General features: G+C 42.7%; 1 protein-coding gene across 1 annotated transcript in view; it reads right to left on the bottom strand.

Annotated features, from left to right (window-relative positions):
* LOC133756430 (cytidine monophosphate-N-acetylneuraminic acid hydroxylase) overlaps positions 1–20341 on the bottom strand; it is a 107247-nt gene that overhangs the window by 53553 nt on the left and 33353 nt on the right. The window contains exon 3 of the mRNA XM_062187123.1: positions 16093–16184. Coding sequence (XP_062043107.1) covers positions 16093–16184 — 92 coding nt within the window. The remainder of the gene's footprint in view (positions 1–16092; positions 16185–20341) is intronic.

The raw sequence follows: 20341 nt of genomic DNA, 5'->3' as shown, positions 1-20341 counted from the left end.
CGGAACAGGTGAGATGGGAAACAGCGGGTCCACAGAGCTGCAAATAGCAGTGGAAGAGAGAGACTGGCAAACTGCTTTTGAAGTTCCAAGCAGGAAAAAAGAGAAGTATAGAAGAACAAAGAGGTCTGGCACCCCATTCCGACTTCCCTCTCCTCCCTCCCCACCCACACCTGCAGCTGGCTGGGAGAAGCCTTTTTGTTTGTTTACATTTTCTTTGACAGGCAGAGTTAGACAGTGAGAGAGAGAGAGAGAAAGAGAAAGAGAGAGAGAGAGAGAGAGAGAGAGAGAGAGAGAAAGGTCTTCCTTCTGTTGGTTCAGTCCCCACATGGCCACTACAGCCAGCATGCTGCGCCGATCTGAAGCCAGGAGCCAGGTGTTTCCTCCTGGTCTCCCATGCGGGTGCAGGGCCCAAGGACTTGGGCCATCCTCCACTGCCTTCCCGGGCCACAGCAGAGAGCTGGACTGGAAGAGGAGCAACTGGGACAGAACCGGTGCCCCAACCAGGACTAGAACCCGGAGTGCCGGTGCCGCAGGTGGAGGATTAGCCTAGTGAACCAAGGCACCTGCCTTGTATGTTTACATTCTTGAAAGTAAGCAGGGGACTGCCACTTTTGCCTCCCACACACATGCCCATCTTTTGTGGGGGCCACCTCACTGCACCTCCTCACCCAGGAATGAGGACCACACCATTTCAGAAGAATTTCTTCCCCACCACACAAGCTGTACAACAAGGAGAAGTTCTGAATATCAAAAACTCAAGCCCACTCCATCCACCAGTGAGAAGCAACCCGGGCTATAGTAAGTGGGGCTCCCTGCACTGGTGCTCGTACTGCCTCCTCCACGATTGAGAAGTGAGCTGGGCTCCAGTAGGCAGGGCTCTGTGCTTCCACTGGCAACACACAGAAACACAGCATCTCATAATAGAGCAAAACCTCGCAAGAAAATCTCCACAGATTAGAGTGCAGTATTTAAGCAGGGTGAACCCTGAACCCACCAGAGACTAAAACTGGGGCGTCCCACAACTGTGAGGAAAAGGGTGGGTCACACCAACAGAAGTGAACAACCTCCTCTAATCAAAAACCAGAGGAAAACTACAAAGCCCCATGGGGGCCTTACAATGGATACCCCCTCCACCCTGGACTACTGAACAGAGCACCCAGGTCATATCCAGCACACACCTCTTGAAAATCTCTCAAAGTATAGACATCCCACTAAATCACAAAGGCACAAATAAGAGACAAAAGCAATCAGGCCAAAAAAAGATACAAATGCTGAAAAACAAAGGAAAAACCTAAATAAGAATAAGGGAGACACTATGAACCCCCGCCAAAGGAACACTACATCTCTTAGATAATAAAAGGTAAAGATGAAGAGATCGAGGATATGCCAGAAATGGAATTCAGAAAATTAATCATCAGATTACTTAGAAGCCATCAGAAGGAAATTCATGATCTAAATGAAAAGTACTCCCAAGAAATTGAGAAATTAGAGAGAAGTCAGAATGAAATACTAGAAATAAAGAATTCAATAGATCAAATAAAAAATGCAGTGGAAAGCTTTAACAATCAAAGAGGTGAGACAGAAGAAAGAATATCAGAAGTAGAAGACAAATTTCTGGAAATATTAGAGTCAAACCAAAAAAGAAGAAGAAGAAATTAGAAAACTAGGGTCTGGTGCTGTGGCATAGTAGGTAAAGCTGCCACCTGCAGTGCTGGTATCTCATATGGGCACTGGTTCAAGTCCCACTACTCCACTTCTAATCCAGTTCTCTGCTATGGCCTAGGAAAGCAGAAGATGGCCCAAGTCCTTAGGCCCCTGCACCCGCGTGGGAGACCTGGAAGAAGCTCCTGGTTCCTGGCTTCTGACTGGCACAGCTCCAGCTGTTGCGGCCAACTAGGGCATGAACCAGCAGAGGGAATACCTCTCTCTCTCTCTCTCTCTCTCTCTCTCTCTCTGCCTCTCCTTCTCTCTCTGTGTAACTCTGACCTTCAAATAAATTATAAAAATAAATCTATTTTAAAAAAGTTTTGTTTGAAATGAAAAGTTACAGACACAGGGAGAGGAAAGACAAATCTTCCATCTACTGCTTCACACCCCTAGATGGCTGCAACCGACAGGGTTGACGTAGGCTGAAGCCAAGAGCTTCATCTGGGTCTCCCACATGGGTGCAGGGACCCAAGGACTTGGACCATCTTCTGCTGCTTTCCCAGGTGTGTTAGCAGGGAGTTGGATCAGAAGTGGAGCAGCCGAGACTCAAACTGGAGCCCATACCAGATGACAGCTCTGCAGGTGGCAGCCTAAGCCACTGCACCCCACTTCTGCTTCTAATCCAGCTTCCTGCTAATGCACACTCTGCGAGGAAACAGATAATGACTCAACTACTAGAGTCCCTCCCACCCACGTAGGAGACCTGGACAGAGTTCCTGGCTCCTGATTTTGGCCTGACCCAGCACAGCTGTTGCAGGCATTTGGAGGAGTAAACACAGCAGATGAAATCAATCTCTCTCTCTTCTCTGTGAGTGCCTTAACTTTCAAATAAATAAACTTTATAAAAAGATTTGCCAAGAATGTAAGGAAACAGGAACAATCACACATTTCTAGTAGGGACGTAATATAGTGCAGTGGTTTGGAAAACAGGTCCTCAAAGTTAAACAAAGTTACTATGACCTGGGAATTCTAAGATTTGAAAATGTATGTCCATATAAAAATTTGTACATGAATATTTATCGGAACATAATTCATTATAGCTGAAGTGGGCATATCTATGCGAGGAATATTATTCAGCCATAAAGAAAATGAAATAATCAAGTGTGGACACGTGCTATACCATAGGTGCAGCTTGAAGACATTAGGCAGTGAAAAAAGGCCAACGTAAAAAGGACAGAGATTTCACTTTTCCAAGTATGTGAAATGTCCAGGATAGGAACATCGCAGAGAAGAACAGAGATTAATGGTTTCCAGGGGCTGGGGGAGAGGGCAGGGAGGAGAGACAGCTAACAGTCACAGGGTTTCTTTTCGGGGTGATGGGAATGTCTTGGAATTAGTGGTTTTGGTTGCACATCATGTGAATATAACAAGACCCATTAAGTCATACACTTCAAAAGTGCAATTTATGGTGGATGAATTGTTTCTCATTGAGAAGAGAGGAGGAAGGAGAGAGTTGCAACTGCAGGAATGAAACAGCAAAATAGTCGAGATGACAGACAGGTAGATGAGATTCTTCGACTTTCCTGAATTCTGACTTCCTTATTGTGGCCACATAGTGTTTATTATATTAAAATAGCAATAAAACCTTACACTCATGGCTGATAACCTCTCTCCAGATGGACCGAGCCCTCTTTCACTATCATGGAACATGATATGAAACACTACAGTGTTGGCAGCACTGGACTGAAGAGCGAGCTATTTACAGATTTTCCCATCCTTGCGATATTTCCTCACTGGAGCAAAGATCAATGGCCAGAGTTTACTTCCTGAATGCCCATTGACCCTGCTGGCCCCTTCTGGTTATGGTCCTTTCTCTCTCCCACCCACAGCTGCTAGCACCAGGCCTCCATGTCAGCTCTAATCTCTATTTTCTAACTGATCCAATTTTCCATTGGGAGAAAAATCTCCCCTTTCTGCCCAGGTAGTCCTGATCTCGGGGATTTGTGCAGATCACTCGGGCATACATGTTCAAATACATCCTGGCTCTGTGTACTGAGATTCACCCATTTAAAAGGTGTTGACATCAAAAAGTCTTATGGCAATCCAGTAAGATGGATACTAGCAACATTATCTCCATTTTACATTCAAGGACACTAAAGTACTGAAAGACTGAGTAATTCACTCAGTCTCAGCTGACTATGTGTTGAAACCAAGTCTGTCACACTGGCTGGCCAGCCCATTACCATCACCCTGAAGCACCTTGCTACAGTGTCTCCCCAGGTCTTATCCCAGAGGATACATTCACAAAAGCCCCTAAGCAGCTGTAGATATATGGGCTACATACTCATCAAGGGGATAGTCTGCTGTCCTTTTATTGCAGAAGCTGAGTTTACATCCTAACCTATGTTTATCAGTTTTATACCCAGTAAGTTTAACACTATTTATACAGCATAGTAGCTACTTCCTAGTCACAGACTTTCTGGGCAAGGTCAACAAACATGGGTGGGGTTCAATTGGTCCAAGTGTTCCTTTTGAGAGGTGGAGAGAGGATGACGTGTTAACAGCTCTTCCCAGGACAGCATCGTGCCTCAATGGAGTGGAGTGGATGGCCAACGACTCACATCTCAATGAGCAACACTTCTGTTCAAAGGGGAATAGAGAATGCCTGCATGGTGTGGATTTGAGCCTGAAACACACACACACACACACACATGAGGCATCAGAAAAGCCTAAATGGAAGGTGTAGTCTGGGAAGCACCTGGCTCAGTTCCCTTCCCACTAAAATTTCTAAGACTGCCCTTGTACTTGACCACATGTGCTTAGGCCTGTATTTTTTTCCATAATTAGGTCATATTGTTTATAATGCTTATAACATGCTTCTTTTGGCTTTATATAGATCAAGTATATTCTCAGTATTTTGGTTTAATTAGTAGTCTTTTAGGATATACCAGGATTATTTCTAATGTTTAACTTCTTTCCAATTTTTCTCTTTTGTAAATAGTGTTGCTGTGAATGAACATTCCCATAGTCACATCAACGGTTTACAATAAAAATTTAGGGGGAACTTACATTATGAAAAACTTTGTATGGATTTGAAATTCTTTTGTGCTAAAATAAATTTTTCTATATTTTAATTGCATTTTCCATGAACTTTTTGGAGTCTCTTTCAACAGGCCAGTGACCATCCTTTGGGATATGATCTTAAATGTGGAATTGCTGAGCCAAAGGGCAGGCACATTCTTGAGTGTGAGAGGAAGCCACTGGAGGATTGCAAATCTTGGAATGATGCAAGCTGATGTGGGTTTAGGAAGATCAGACTGCATGCTGCAGGCATAGTGGGTTGGAGAAGGCAAGCATGGAAGCAGGGAAGCCAGTGACTTGGGCAAAGGCGACTGTGATGGTGACTTGGACCAGAGGGAGACAATGCAGGTGGAGATGTGGGTGGGCTGAGAAGGGGTCTGGTACAAAGGCAACATCCTTTATTAATGGTTTGGATGTGGGGGGTGACAGAAGGCTCAAGGATGACTCCCAGATTTTGTTCATTTGAATGAATATGGAGCCATTTAGAGAGATGGGGAAGATGGAGGAGTAACAGTTTTGAGGACGGGCTGAGGTTGCACAGTAAGAGTTCTGGTTTGGCTGCATGCCTGCAATGCTTATTGGAAATTCATGCTAAGTACTGAGTAGGCAGTTGGAAACAAGAGTCTGGAGCTCAGAGAAAAGTGTATCAAGATTCAGGCGGGGGAGGTCCCAAGATGGTGGTATAGCAACAGGATGATCCAAACCACATGGGAAAAAACAGATAGTTAAAAAGGAGAGAAGATAACATGCTGAGGATAGAGCCATGGGAAATTATCAACGGGAAACCCAGGAGAGAGACAGAGACTAGGCAGGTCCACACCGAAAGAGCAAATAAAAGGGAAGTATTGGAGGCTCAGATGGTGGAGGTTAGCAGCAGCCCTCAGCGGAACAGGTGAGATGGGAAACAGCGGGTCCACAGAGCTGCAAATAGCAGTGGAAGAGAGAGACTGGCAAACTGCTTTTGAAGTTCCAAGCAGGAAAAAAGAGAAGGTATAGAAGAACAAAGAGGTCTGGCACCCCATTCCGACTTCCCTCTCCTCCCTCCCCACCCACACCTGCAGCTGGCTGGGAGAAGCCTTTTTGTTTGTTTACATTTTCTTTGACAGGCAGAGTTAGACAGTGAGAGAGAGAGAGAGAAAGAGAGAGAGAGAGAGAGAGAGAGAAAGAGAGAGAGAGAGAGAAAGGTCTTCCTTCTGTTGGTTCACTCCCCACATGGCCACTACAGCCAGCACGCTGCGCCGATCTGAAGCCAGGAGCCAGGTGTTTCCTCCTGGTCTCCCATGCGGGTGCAGGGCCCAAGGACTTGGGCCATCCTCCACTGCCTTCCCGGGCCACAGCAGAGAGCTGGACTGGAAGAGGAGCAACTGGGACAGAACCGGTGCCCCAACCAGGACTAGAACCCGGAGTGCCGGTGCCGCAAGTGGATTAGCCTAGTGAACCAAGGCACCTGCCTTGTATGTTTACATTCTTGAAAGTAAGCAGGGGACTGCCACTTTTGCCTCCCACACACATGCCCATCAATTGTGGGGGCCACCTCACTACACCCCCTCACCCAGGAATGAGGACCACACCATTTCAGAAGAATTTCTTCCCCACCACACAAGCTGTACAACAAGGAGAAGTTCTGAATATCAAAAACTCAAGCCCACTCCATCCACCAGTGAGAAGCAACCCGGGCTATAGTAAGTGGGGCTCCCTGCACTGGTGCTCGTACTGCCTCCACCACGATTGAGAAGTGAGCTGGGCTCCAGTAGGCAGGGCTCTGTGCTTCCACTGGCAACACACAGAAACACAGCATCTCATAATAGAGCAAAACCTCGCAAGAAAATCTCCACAGATTAGAGTGCAGTATTTAAGCAGGGTGAACCCTGAACCCACCAGAGACTAAAACTGGGGCGTCCCACAACTGTGAGGAAAAGGGTGGGTCACACCAACAGCAGTGAACAACCTCCTCTAATCAAAAACCAGAGGAAAACTACAAAGCCCCATGGGGGCCTTACAATGGATACCCCCTCCACCTTGGACTACTGAGCAGAGCACCCAGGTCACATCCAGCACACACCTCTTGAAAATCTCTCAAAGTATAGACATCCCACTAAATCACAAAGGCACAAATAAGAGACAAAAGCAATCAGGCCAAAAAAAGATACAAATGCTGAAAAACAAAGGGAAAACCTAAATAAGAATAAGGGAGACACTATGAACCCCCGCCAAAGGAACACTACAACTCTTAGATAATAAAAGGTAAAGATGAAGAGATCGAGGATATGCCAGAAATGGAATTCAGAAAATTAATCATCAGATTACTTAGAAGCCATCAGAAGGAAATTCATGATCTAAATGAAAAGTACTCCCAAGAAATTGAGAAATTAGAGAGAAGTCAGAATGAAATACTAGAAATAAAGAATTCAATAGATCAAATAAAAAATGCAGTGGAAAGCTTTAACAATCAAAGAGGTGAGACAGAAGAAAGAATATCAGAAGTAGAAGACAAATTTCTGGAAATATTAGAGTCAAACCAAAAAAGAAGAAGAAGAAATTAGAAAACTAGGGTCTGGTGCTGTGGCATAGTGGGTAAAGCTGCCACCTGCAGTGCTGGTATCTCATATGGGCACTGGTTCAAGTCCCGCTGCTCCACTTCTAATCCAGTTCTCTGCTATGGCCTAGGAAAGCAGAAGATGGCCCAAGTCCTTAGGCCCCTGCACCCGCATGGGAGACCCAGAAGAAGCTCCTGGCTCCTGGCTCTGGATGGTGCAGCTCCGGCTATTGCAGCCAATTGGGGAGTGAACCAGCAGATGGAAGATCTCTCTCTCTCTCTCTCTCTCTCTCTGTGTGTGTGTGTGTGTGTGTGGGTGGGTGGGTCTGTGTGTATAACTCTGACCTTCAAGTAAAATAAATAAATCTTAAAAAAATAAAAAGAATACTAAAAAACACAGTTGGAGATCTACAGGATACTATCAAAATGACCCAACATATGGATTCTAGGAGTTCTGGAAGGCATAGAAAGAGAGAAAGGAGTAGAAGCCCTTGTTAGTGAAAATAATAACAGAAAACTTCCCCAATCTGATGAAAGAAAGAGACGTTCAAGTACAAGAAGTATACAGAACTCCCAAAAGACATGACCAGAAAAGATCTTTACCACAACACATTGTAGTAAAACTCCCCACAGTAAAACAAAGAAAAATTTTAAAATATGCAAAAGAGAAAGGCCAATCACATTCAGAGGAACCCAATTAGACTCACTGCAGATTTCTCATCAGAAACTCTATAGGCAAGGAGAGAATGGTGAGATATATTCCAAGTCCTAAAAGAAAAAAAAAGTCAACCCAGAATACTGTACCCTGCATTGCCCTCACATATAAATGAAGAAGAAATAAAATTCTTCCACAACAGAAATTGAAAGAATTTGTAACTATCTGCCCAGCCCTACAAAAGATGCTCAAGGATGTGGTACACACAGAAACAGGGACATCACTACGAAAGATGAATGCAGAAGATGACCCAGTAAACGTACAAAGTTAACTCAAAGTAAAAAATTAGGACTATTAATGGAAATATGGCAGGGCAAAGTTGGTACTTAACAATAGTCACCCAGAATGTGAATGGTCTCAACTTTACAGTTTAAAGACACAGACTGGCTGAGTGGATTAAAAAACAAAACACAGCTATCTACTGCCTATAAGAAACACATCTCACCAAAAAAGAGACACACAGACTCAAAGTGAAAGGATGGAAAAAATTCCATGCTAACAGAAACCAAAAAAGAGCTGGCCTGGCCATCCTAATATCAGACAAAATAGACTTTAACAGAAAAACTGTTAAAAGAAACAAATAAGGGCACTATAAAATGACTAAAGGATCAATTCAACAAGATGTATTATAGATGTATATGCACCTAATTACAGAGCACCGGGCTATCTAAAAGAAATGTTAATGGGTTTAAAGGGAGATACAGACTCAAATACAATATTAATGGGGACTTCAGTATCCTACTTTCAGCAATGGACAGATCAACCTGATAGAAAATCAACAAAGAAACAAAGTTAACTGACACTATAGATTAAATGGACCTAACAGATGTCTACAGAGCCTTCTACCCTACAGCCACCCTACAGCCACCCACCCTACAGTACAAAATATAATTTTTCTTGCCAGTGCATGGAACTTTCTGTAGGATTGACCACATACTAGGCCATAAGGCAAGTCTCAGCAAATTAAACAAAAATCAAAATCACACCATGCATTTCTCAGACAACAATGCAATGAAGCTGGAAACCAGCAACTCAGGAATCTCTAGAACATACGCAAACACATGGAGACTGAAAAACATGCTCCTGAATGAACAGTGGGTCATAGAAGTAATCAAAAGAGAAATCAAAAACTTTCTGGGAAAAAAATGAATATTATCATCATGGGATACAGCAAAAGCAGTGTTAAGAGAAAAGTTTAAGCAATTAGTGTCTACATCAAGAAATCAGAAGGGCACTAAATATGAGCTATCAAGGCATCTCAAGGACCAAGAAAAATAACAGCAAACCAAACCCAGAACTAGTAGGAGAAAATAAATAATTAAAATTAGAAAAGAAATCAACAAAATTGAAACCAAAAAATACAAAAGATCAGCAAAACAAAGAGCTCGTTTTTTGAAAAAAAAAAAATAAACAAAATTGATACACCATTGGCCCAACCAACCAAAAAAGGGAGGGAGAAGACCCAAATTAATAAAATTAGAGCTGAAAAGGGAAATGTAACAATAGCTACCACAGAAATAAAAGAATGGATCTGAGTTTCATCAGAAATTACTACAAAGAGCTGTGTGCCAACAAATTGAGAAACCTAGAAGAAATGGATAGATTCTTGAACACATACAGTCTACCTAAATTGAGCCATAAAGACATAGAAAACCGCTGGCGCTGTGGCTTAACAGGCTAATCCTCTGCCTTGTGGCGCCGGCACACCGGGTTCTAGTCCCGGTTGGGGCGCCGGATTCTATCCCGGTTGCCTCTCTTCCAGGCCAGCTCTCTGCTATGGCCTGGGAAGGCAGTGGAGGATGGCCCAAGTGCTTGGGCCCTGCACCCACATGGGAGACCAGGAGAAGCACCTGGCTCCTGGCTTCGGATCAGCGCAATGTGCCGGCCGCAGCAGCCATTGGAGAGTGAACCAACGGCAAAGGAAGACCTTTCTCTCTGTCTCTCTCTCTCACTATCCACTCAGCCTGTCAAAAAAAAAATCTATATAAAAAAAAAAAGACATAGAAAACCTAAACAGACCCATAACAGAAATTGAGTCAGTAATAAAGACCCTCCCAACAAAGAAAAGCCCAGGACCAGATGGTTTCACTGCTGAATCCTACCAAACTTTTTTTATTATTTATTTGACAGATAGAGTTAGACAGTGAGAGAGAGACATAGAGAGAAAGGTCTTCCTTCCATTGGTTCACCCCACAAATGGCCGCTATGGCCAGAGCTACACTGATACGAATCCAGGAGCCAGGTGCTTCCTCCTGGTCTCCCATGAGGGTGCACGGGCCCAAGCACTTGGGCCATCCACCACTGCCTTCCTGGGCCACAGCAGAGAGCTGGACTGGAAGAGGAGCAACTGGGACTAGAACCTGGCACCCATATGGGATGCTGGTGCTGTAGGCAGAGGATTAACCAAGTGAGCCATGGCACTGGCCCCTCTATCAGACATTTAAAGAACTAACTAACTCAACTTCTTCTCAAGTTATTCAAAATGGTTGAAAGGGAGGGAATCCTCCCAAATTCTCTCTATGAAGCCAGCATCATCTTAATTCCTAAACCTGGAAAAGATGAAACATAGACCAACTTCCCTGCTAAACATAGCTGCAAAAATCCTCAACAAAATTCTGGCCTTAGAAACTAACACATCAGAAAGAACATTTACCGGGACAAAGTAGGATTTATCCCTGGTTTGCAGGGATGGTTCAACATTCACAAATCAATGTGATAAATCACATTAACAAACTGAAGAACAAAAACCATATGATTATCTCAATAGATGCAGAGAAAGCATTTGATAAAATACAACTAAAATACAACACCCTTTCATGATGAAAATTCTAAGCAATTGGGCTTAGAAGGAACATTCCTCAACACAATCAAGGCAATTTATGACAAACCCACGTCCAGCATCCTATTGAATAGGGAAAAGTTGGAAGCATTCTCTCTGAGATCCAAAACCAGATAAGGATGCCCACTCTTGCCATTGCTATTTAATATAGTCCTGGAAGTTTTAGCCAGATCCATTAGGCAAAAAAAGAAATCAAAAAGATGCAAATTAGGAAAGAGAGAGTCAAATAATCTCTATTTGTGGATGACATGATTTTATATATAAGGGATCCAAAAGACTCCACCAAGAGACTATTGGAACTTATAAAAGAGTTTGGTAAAGTAGCAGGATATGAAATCAATACACAAAAATCAACAGTCTTTGTATACACAGACAATGCCATGAGCCATGGCTGAGAAAGAATTTCTAAGATCAATCCCATTCACAATAGCTATAAAAAAAAAGTCGAAAATCTTGAAATAAATTTAACCAAGGACATCAAAGATCTCTATAATGAGAACATTAATGTGTAATGAAAACATTAAAGAAAGAAATAGAAGATACAAAAAATTGGAAAAATCTTCCATGTTCATAGATTGGAAGACTCAATATCATCAAAATGTCCATTCTTCCAAAAGCAATTTACAGGTTCAATGTGACACCAATCAAAACACCAAAGGCATTCTTCTCAGATCTAGAAAAAATGCTAAAATTCATATGGAAACATAGGAGACCTCGAATAGCTAAAGCAATCTTATACAACAAAAAAGCCAGAAGCATCACAATGCGAGATTTCAAGACATACTACAAGGCGGTTATAATGAAAACAGCTTGGTACTTTTATAAAAACAGATGGATAGACCAATGTAACAGAACAGAAACCCCAGAAATCAATCAAAGCATCTACAACCAACTTATCCTTGACCAAGGAGCTACTGCCAATCCCTAGAGCAAGGAGAGTCTCTTCAACAAATGGTGCTGGTAAAACTGGATTACCACATGCAGAAATATGAAGCAAGACCCTCTTACATCTTACCTAAAAATCCACTCAAAATGGAATAAAGACCTAAATCTGCATCCTGATACCATCAAATTATTAGAGCACATTGGGGAAACCCTGCAAGACATTCGCACAAGCACTTGTGCTTCTTGGAAAAGACCCCAGAGGCATAGGCAATAAAAGCCAAAATTCACAAATGGGACTGCATTAACTTGACAAGCTTCTGTACTGCAAAGGAAAAACTCAGCAAAGAGGCAACTGACAGAATGGGAGAAATTATTTGCAAACTATGCAACTGATAAAGGATTAATAACCAGAATATATAAAGAGATCAAGAAAATCTACAATAACAAACAACCCAGTTAAGAAATGGACCAAGGACATAAACAGACTTTTTCAAAAGAGGAAATGCAAATGGCCAACAGACACACGAAAAAATTCAAATCAGAATCACCATGAGGCTTCACCTCACCCCAGTTAGAATGGCTTTCATACAGAAATCAACAAACAACTAATGTTGGCAAGGATATGGGGGAAAATGTACCCTAATCCACTGTTCATGGAAATGTAAACTGGTAAAACCACTATGGAAGACAGTTTGGAGATACCTCAGAAGTCTGAATATGGGCCTACCATTTGACCAAGCCATCCCATTCCTGGGAATTTACCCAGTGGAAATGAAACCAGAAAAGAAAAGAAAAGAAATATCTGCATCCCCATGTTTACTGCAGCTCAATTGACAATAGCTAAGACATTCAATCAACCTAGATGCCCATCAACTGAAGACTGGATAATGCAATCATGGGATATATACTCTATGGAATACTACACAGAGGTTAAAAAAAATAATTTGAAAATGGTCATTTACAACAAAATGGATGAACCTGTAAATCATACTTATTGAAATACGCCAGTCCAAAAGGGACAAATACCATATGTTCTCCCTGATCTGTGGTAACTAATAGAGCATCTAAAAGAAAATCTGTAGAAGTGAAATTGGCACTTTGAGAATCAATGACTTTGTTTTGACTGTCAAGAAACAGTTTTTTTCTTCTCTCTTCTTCATACTATTTGTTGAACTCTTTATTTAACATAGAGTTAATCATGTATGTACACAGTCCATTGAAAATAGATCTCAGGGGGCCAGTGCTGTGGCGTAGCAGGTAAAACTACCACTTGCAGTGCTGGCATCCCATATGGGTGCCAATTTGAGTCCTGGCTGCTCCACTTCCTATCCAGCTCTCTGCTATGGCCTGGGAAAGCAGTAGAAGATGGTCTAAGCCCTTGCGCCCCTGCACCCACATAGGAGACCCAGAGGAGGCTCGAGGCTCCTGGCTCCTGGCTTTGGATTGGCACAGCTCCAGCCATTGTGGCCAATTGGGGAGTGAACCAATGGATGCAAGACCTCTCTCTGCCTCTCCTTTCTCTTTCAAGTAAAATAAATAAATCTTAAAAAAAAAAAAAGAAAATAGATCTCAGTAAAAAATAAGAGTGGGAATAAGAGGGAGGAGAAATTTTGTAACTATAAAACTGTATAGTTCTGCATACATTCCTATGGACTTACATCTAAAGGTATAGTTTGAAAACTTGCCATTTGACCCCAAATTCCATTAAGCTGGGTGGTAAAAATGCCATCTTAAGTGTTAATGGGATACTATTAAGTGTAAAGTAATCATATAGATATGATTAAGTGTTAAAGGGATCATATAAATAAGATCAAAGTCCTGGTAATGATAATAGATAGAATAATCGAATTAAAAAGGAGAGAATGTTCCAACACAGCCAACTCGTAGAATGACAATCACTCTAAACAGCACTCTGACCTCAGAATCAGCCTTTATGGCATCCTGGTCTTGCTAAAAAGCCCATGAGAGCATTTCAGGCATGGAAAGCCAAGACACTGTGGCAAAAAATGTCCTACATGAAGGACCTCTGTGAGTGAGACCCCAGTGGAAAGAAATGGCCAAAGAAGGATGTACTTTTCTCTGAAGTGAGGAAAGAACTTCCACTTTGTTTACGGCCTTGTCTAAATACTGATGGAGTTTGTGGATTCAAAAGGCTTCCATAGCCTAGGCAGCTCATGTCAAGAGCCTCGGGTGGTCACTGACAATCATATACGAGTGTTAATTGTTAAATTAACAACAGGAGTCACTGTGCACTTACTTCCCATGCAGGACCTCTCTCCTCAATGAATTGTACTATGACAGTTAAATGTGATACTTGTTCTCAGTTTTTGTGTATGTGTGCTAATTATTGAAATCTTTACTTAGTATAGAATTTGTCTTCTGTATATAAAGTTAATTGAAAATGAATCTTAATGGAGAATGAGACCGGGAATGGGATAGAGAGGAGGAGTTGGGGTGGGAGTAGGAGCAGGAGAGCAGGTTTGGAGGTGCTATATATATAGTTATTTAGGAATAACTATATTCCTAAAGTTGTACTTATGAAATTTGTATTTACTAAATAAAAGGTTTCTTTGGGAAAAAATAGTATACCAAGCTGGAGGTATATTTATCTTTGAGTAAGATGATGTTTAGAATTTGGGAGTAATGTGGTCACTTAGAGTATCACTTAGAGTTAAGATAAAGAGAATTTAGGACACAGTTCAAGGGCATTCAACAGACAGAAGACTAGCATGAGTCAATCAGCAGAGGAGACTAAGGAGGGTTAAGTGTGGAAGGATTAGGATTAAGAGTGTGGTAAAAATGATAGCCTCCAAAGAGGACTACATTCTAATCCATGGGAAATGAGTAAATAGCATCATTTCCTGACAAGGAACTGAGTCACAGCAAATCATAGCAGCTGAACCTCTAGCCAGAGATTGAGAGCCTCTAAAACATGACCATACAAAGCAAATACTGACACTTCCTGTTCTCTAGCTATAAATATAACCTGTATATATGGTGGGTGGGGCATTCTGAATCATTTTGCTTCAGAATGCAATTCTAGGATTCTAATTAAGCCAATTAACAGCTACAAAACTATGTAACTTTGCCTGTTAATAAAACAGATAAAATTTTTTCCCATGACAAAGTCTGTGTTATTCTCATTGCTATAGGCTTTCTTAAGTAGGAAAGAGCAAAGCAGAGAAGCCAGCATCCTGAGAATTGGATACAAACTCTTCTTCTCCATGCCAGAGAGAACCACCTAATTCAAAGTACTTTACCTCCCAACAAAACATGTTTCATCCAATGGTTAAGAGTGTGGTGTACATTAACATACTCTGTCTTGTGCCCTTCTCAGATGAAACAGCAGATCTGTACTGGCTCGTCTTAGCCAATACTCTATAAGAGTATTTATACCGTCTTGCCTATTTCATATCTTCATTCTCCATACAGTGCTTACATATAACGTGTCAACAAATATTTGCCAAACCAGTGACTGAACAAAGAGCTATTCTGGAGACATCCTCTATTTAACATTTTCCATCTTGATTACATAAAGAGATCTAGGAGTGGCAAGTTAGCCTAGGCAGTTAAGATGCCCACATCTGACATCTGAGTGCCTGGGTTCGAGTCCCAGTTCTGGTTCCTGACTCCAGCTTCCTGCCAGTGTAGACCTTGGGTGGCGGCAGTGATGGTTCAAGCTGTTGAGTTTTTGCCACTCACATGGAAGACTTGATTTGAGTTCCCAGTTCCTGGTTTCAGCCTGATCCCAGCCATAGCCACTATGGGCACTGAGAGGGGAGGGGAGAAGAGGTGGTCTCTCTCTCTCCTCACCCCTTTTCTCTCTCTCTCCCTCTCACTTTTCCACCCTCTCTCCTTCTCTCTGTGCCTCTCAAACAAAAATTTAAAGAAAGAGATCAGGATCTAACAGTTAAAAATCAGAATATGGGGCCAGCATTGTGGTACAGTGGGTTAAGCTGCCTCCTTTGATGCCTGCATCCCATTTGGGCATCGGTTCAGTTCTGGTCCTGGCCACTCCACTTCTGTCTAGCTCCCTACTAATGGTCCTGGGAAAACAACAGAAGATGACCCAGGTCCTTGGGCCCCTGCACCCACATGGGAGACCTGGATGGAGTCGCAGGCTCTTGGCTTCAGCCTGGTTCACCATGGCTGTTATGGCCATTTGGAGAGTGAACCAGTAGATGCAGGATTGACCTCTCTCCCTCTCTTTCCTTGTGTGTGTCTCCCTCTCTGTATGTAGCTCTGCCTTTCAAATTAATGAGTAAATTTTTTTAAATGAAAGTAAATGAAATACAAATGCTCCCAAAGATTTCAGTGAGACTAGAAATAATTCACCAAGCAGCCCAACAACAGAGGTGGAACACATCGCTGAATACTGATGGTACTCACCCAGCTCATCTTGACAGAAGCTTCCTGGCGGGTTGATGTATTTCATGGTGCTCACATCTAACTTCCAGTTGTGCTTTGTGCATTTAACAGACCTACATGAAAAGTTGTACTTAGTTTATGAAAAGGTGAAAATAAAAATTAAACTTGATTAGGCTTAAATGCACTGCTTAACACTGAAGGTAAATTAGCTGAATACTAAATATGCACAAGAAAAATTACGAAAAGCTAATACTCAAATATCCAAAGGAATAGAGACTAATCATTAATAGGCGATTTTGACATGAAAATAGAGCCCATGTCACAAAATTACATGTACCAGAGATCAATAGAGACAACAGAACAAAGCAGCTTTCAGAAATGGCTCTCTTAGAAAACTTAAGTTAGATTAAGAGCTCATTGGGGCGAATACAAGGAAAGAATGTAATAGTAAACACACATGATTTATGATCACTCCTTGACCTTTGACCCCTAGAACAGTGCTCAAAGGGAAAATTTCAAAGGAAAAAGATTTTCCTACAGTTTAAGATTTCAGAGCATAATTACCAGATAAAATACGGGATGTTGAAGTATGAATTTCAAACAAATAATGAATACCTTTTGAGTATAAATGTCTGACAACATCTAAGAAGACATACTGGTACTCAAAATTTACTTACATGTCGTTTAAACGTAACCCAGTATTCTGTGTTGTTGTTTGCTAACTGTAGTAACCTTGCTCCAGAACGAGAATCAGCCTGCAACAGAACAGGATGCCTGGTAGCTTCTCTTTCCCCCGCTCTGGTCAGAGCTCTGGGTCTGGTGGAGTTGTTGGGGGTGAGATATGAACAGTCCTGTTTCTTATTTTAGTGGTAGCTTTTGCCGCTACGCCACAGCGCCGGCCCCAGGATTTTTTTTTTTTTTCAAACAAGCAAATGTGTCTCAAACCAGAAACATTTTAATTAAAAACATCCACTTTAACACACAAGTGAGTCGTGCCACCTCTTTTGAGCTTCATTATATGCAATTTTTAAATGACCTTTCTGAGTTACAAGGCAAAAAAGCATACTGCAATTTAACACCAGGTTTTTTTTTTTCATTTCCAATTATCTTTATATACAGAAGATCGATTCAGTATATAATTAGTAAAGATCTCATCAGTTTGTACCCCCCACGCAGAAACACAAAGTGTAAAAATACTGTTTCAGTACTAGTTATAGCATCACTGCACATTAGACAACACATTAAGGACAGATCCCACATGGGATGTAAGTACACAGTGACTTCTGTTGCTGACTTAACAATTTGGAAATGGCATAGAAAATTAATTAATTTTTAAAAAAAATATTATGTAGGATCTCTGTCTTTAATGTGCTGTACACTCTTATTTAATGCTATAACTAGTACTCCAACAGTTTTTTTTTTTTTTTCACTTTGTGTTGCTATATGGGGGCAAGCTGGTGAAATCGTTACCTAATATATACTAAACTGATCTTCTGTATATAAAGAGAATTGAAAATGAATCATGATGTGATTGGAAGGGGAGAGGGAGCGGGAAAGGGGAGGGTTGTGGGTGGGAGGGAAGTTTTGGGAGGGGGAAGCCATTGTAACCCATAAGCTGTACTTTGGAAATTTATATTCATTAAATAAAAGTTTAATAAAAAAAAAAAGCATACTGCACACTTCAATTTATGAAGGATTATTCTAAAACCCCGTTCTCATCCAAAAGTGGCCAAAGATCTTTCAAACAATTCAGAGAACATTCTGGGGCTGACGCTGTGGTGTAGTGGAAAAGCTGCCACCTGCAATGCCGGCATCCCATATGGGCATCTGTTCAAGTCCCAGCTGCTCCACTTCTGATCCAGCTCTCTGCTGTGGCCTGGGAAAGCAGTGGAGGATGGCCCAAGTCCTTGGGCCCCTGCACCCGCGTGGGAGACCTGGAAGAAGCTCCTGGCTCCTAGCTTCGAATCAGCCCAGCTCTGGCTGTTGTGGCCATTTGGAGAGTGAACTGTTGGATGGAAGACCTTTCTGTGTGTGGTGTGTGTGTGTGTGTGTGTTTCTCTCTGTCTGCCTCTCAAATAAATAAATGAGAGAGGGAGAGAGAGAGAGATGAGAGAGACATTCCAGCGTACTATCCAGCATCCTGGACCACGAGGGGAAACTGGCAGAACCATGTGCTCTTCAGAGACTGGGGGTGGGGGGATGCGGGGGGAACAGCAGCTTCACAAGCTGGGGAGAGTGGGGAAACACATTGGACTTAAAAAATGAGATCCAGAGCATACAAGATTTGTAGATCTTGGTTAGGTGTCAAGAAGAAAAATGACAGAAGAGGGCACATCATTGACTACATCCTGGGAAAGATGGTTTTTCAGAGGAGGAATTGCAAAGAAAACCCAAGCAGAAATCACTCAGTTTGGGGGCCGGCGCTGTGGCGCAGCGGGTTAACACTCTGGCCTAAAGCGCCAGCATCCCATATGGGTGCCAGTTCAAGACCCGGCTGCTCCATTTCCTGTCTAGCTTTCTGCTGTGGCCTGGGAAAGCAGTAGAAGATGGCCCAAGTCCTTGGGCCCCTGCACCCACATGGGAGACCCAGAAATAGCTCCTGGCTTCAGATCGGCGCAGCTCGAGCCATTGTGGCCAATTGGGGAGTGAACCATTGGATGGAAGACCTCTCTTTCTCTCTCTCTCTCTCTCTCTCTCTCTCTGCCTCTCCTCTGTCTGTGTAACTCTGACTTTCAACTAAAATAAATAAATCTTCAAAAAAAAAAAAAAAAAAGCAATCACTCAATTTGGAGCCGTGGCTGGGAGAAACTGCGGTGGGCTGCCCCCTCAGCATACGTATGCCTGGTGAGCTGCCCCAGGGAATAAGGCTGGGAGACCAAGGCAGGACGGAATTAGGATCAGCCCACCCAGGCTGTGGCAGAAGGAGAGAAAGACCACCCTGTGACAAAGCCATCACTATCACTACGTTTGGATGAATAAACAGGACAGAGAACTTACGTGAGCTCCTGGAAATAATCCCGGTACACAGCTTCACAAGGCACTGCCAACATCGTAACAGCAGCAGTAACCACCCTGCATCGCACCAGAAGACCGCCTGCACGTGGTTGTGGTTGTGGTCGTGGTTTTGTTTTGTGTTTGTTTGTTTTTTTTACATATTTGCATGATTAATCCTCTCAGAAACCTCATGAGGTGGGTGATACTTTCATCCTCATTTTATAACTCAGAAGACTTGAGGCCCACAAAGGCTAAGAAGCAAGGCTAAGAAGCACGTCTAAGCCAGCGAGTGGTAGAGCCTGGTAGAGCCAGGCTTCTAACCCAGGAGGATACAAAGAGGGATCACGCCCTCAGCCACTAAGCTGTAACAGCTGTAAATGGTCAAGTGGTCACTGTGTCAAACAGCTCACTGAGAAAAAACTGGGGAAAGTCCGAAGAGAAAACCTCACCACTCGTGACTATTGCCCAAGTCTGCCTGTGACAGGACCACATTGGAGGCTTCCCAGACTTGATACCATTGAGAAGATGCAGCCTACCTAACCCGAGAGTCTACACACAGCTGGCAGCCCAAAGTACGTCCCGTCAGCCACGGCTGTAGTAAAAACACATTGTTCCATGGATACAAATGTTAAAAGAGTACCCTATATTTATATTTGCCCATCAGCAGAATCAAACATGCTACAGGTGCATGGTGGCTGGCATTTACAAATCAAATGATAAGTGGGGCAGGGCCCTGAAACTGTGTTCAGCAAAGCAAATCTATGTGCAGGTGCAAGCAAATTCTAGATTTGGGTGGGTGACTTCTATGCGATTATAGCAGGGAACTCAAAGACAACTACTCAGCTCCCTCTGGACCCCAGCATTGAACTACCTGAGAAATAAAACTGCCAATACAGGAAAAAAAGACCAACACCAGATGACAAAAACCACCTGCATCAATTTAGACTGAAATCAAGTGAACTTGGAAGAGAACTTGCTGGTGGTGACCCCTGGGCCATCAAAGCATGTGCCCAAGAGTCCTTTCTGAAGCTGCCAGGCATTGTCACTGAAAAGCAAACCAAACAGTCCTGTGCTAGTCTGGCTGCGTGCCGGGGTGAGGACCCGTTTTAAGGCTGCATGCCAGGAGTTAGTTCCAAGAAATGATCAGAAAAGTCACTGATAACTGGGCTCTGCCATGTTTGTTTGTAATCACAGGTAGTGTGTGAGGGCAATTGTCACTGCTCTTCAGCAAAGTTTGGGAAAAAAATGCTACTCTCCCCCCACACACATTTCTGAG

The sequence above is a fragment of the Lepus europaeus genome, chromosome 3 (assembly GCF_033115175.1).
Source record: "Lepus europaeus isolate LE1 chromosome 3, mLepTim1.pri, whole genome shotgun sequence".
In the NCBI taxonomy this organism is placed as follows: Eukaryota; Metazoa; Chordata; class Mammalia; order Lagomorpha; family Leporidae; genus Lepus; species Lepus europaeus.
Note: the sequence above shows the minus strand (reverse complement) of the source record. Positions and strands in the feature narration are given on the sequence as shown.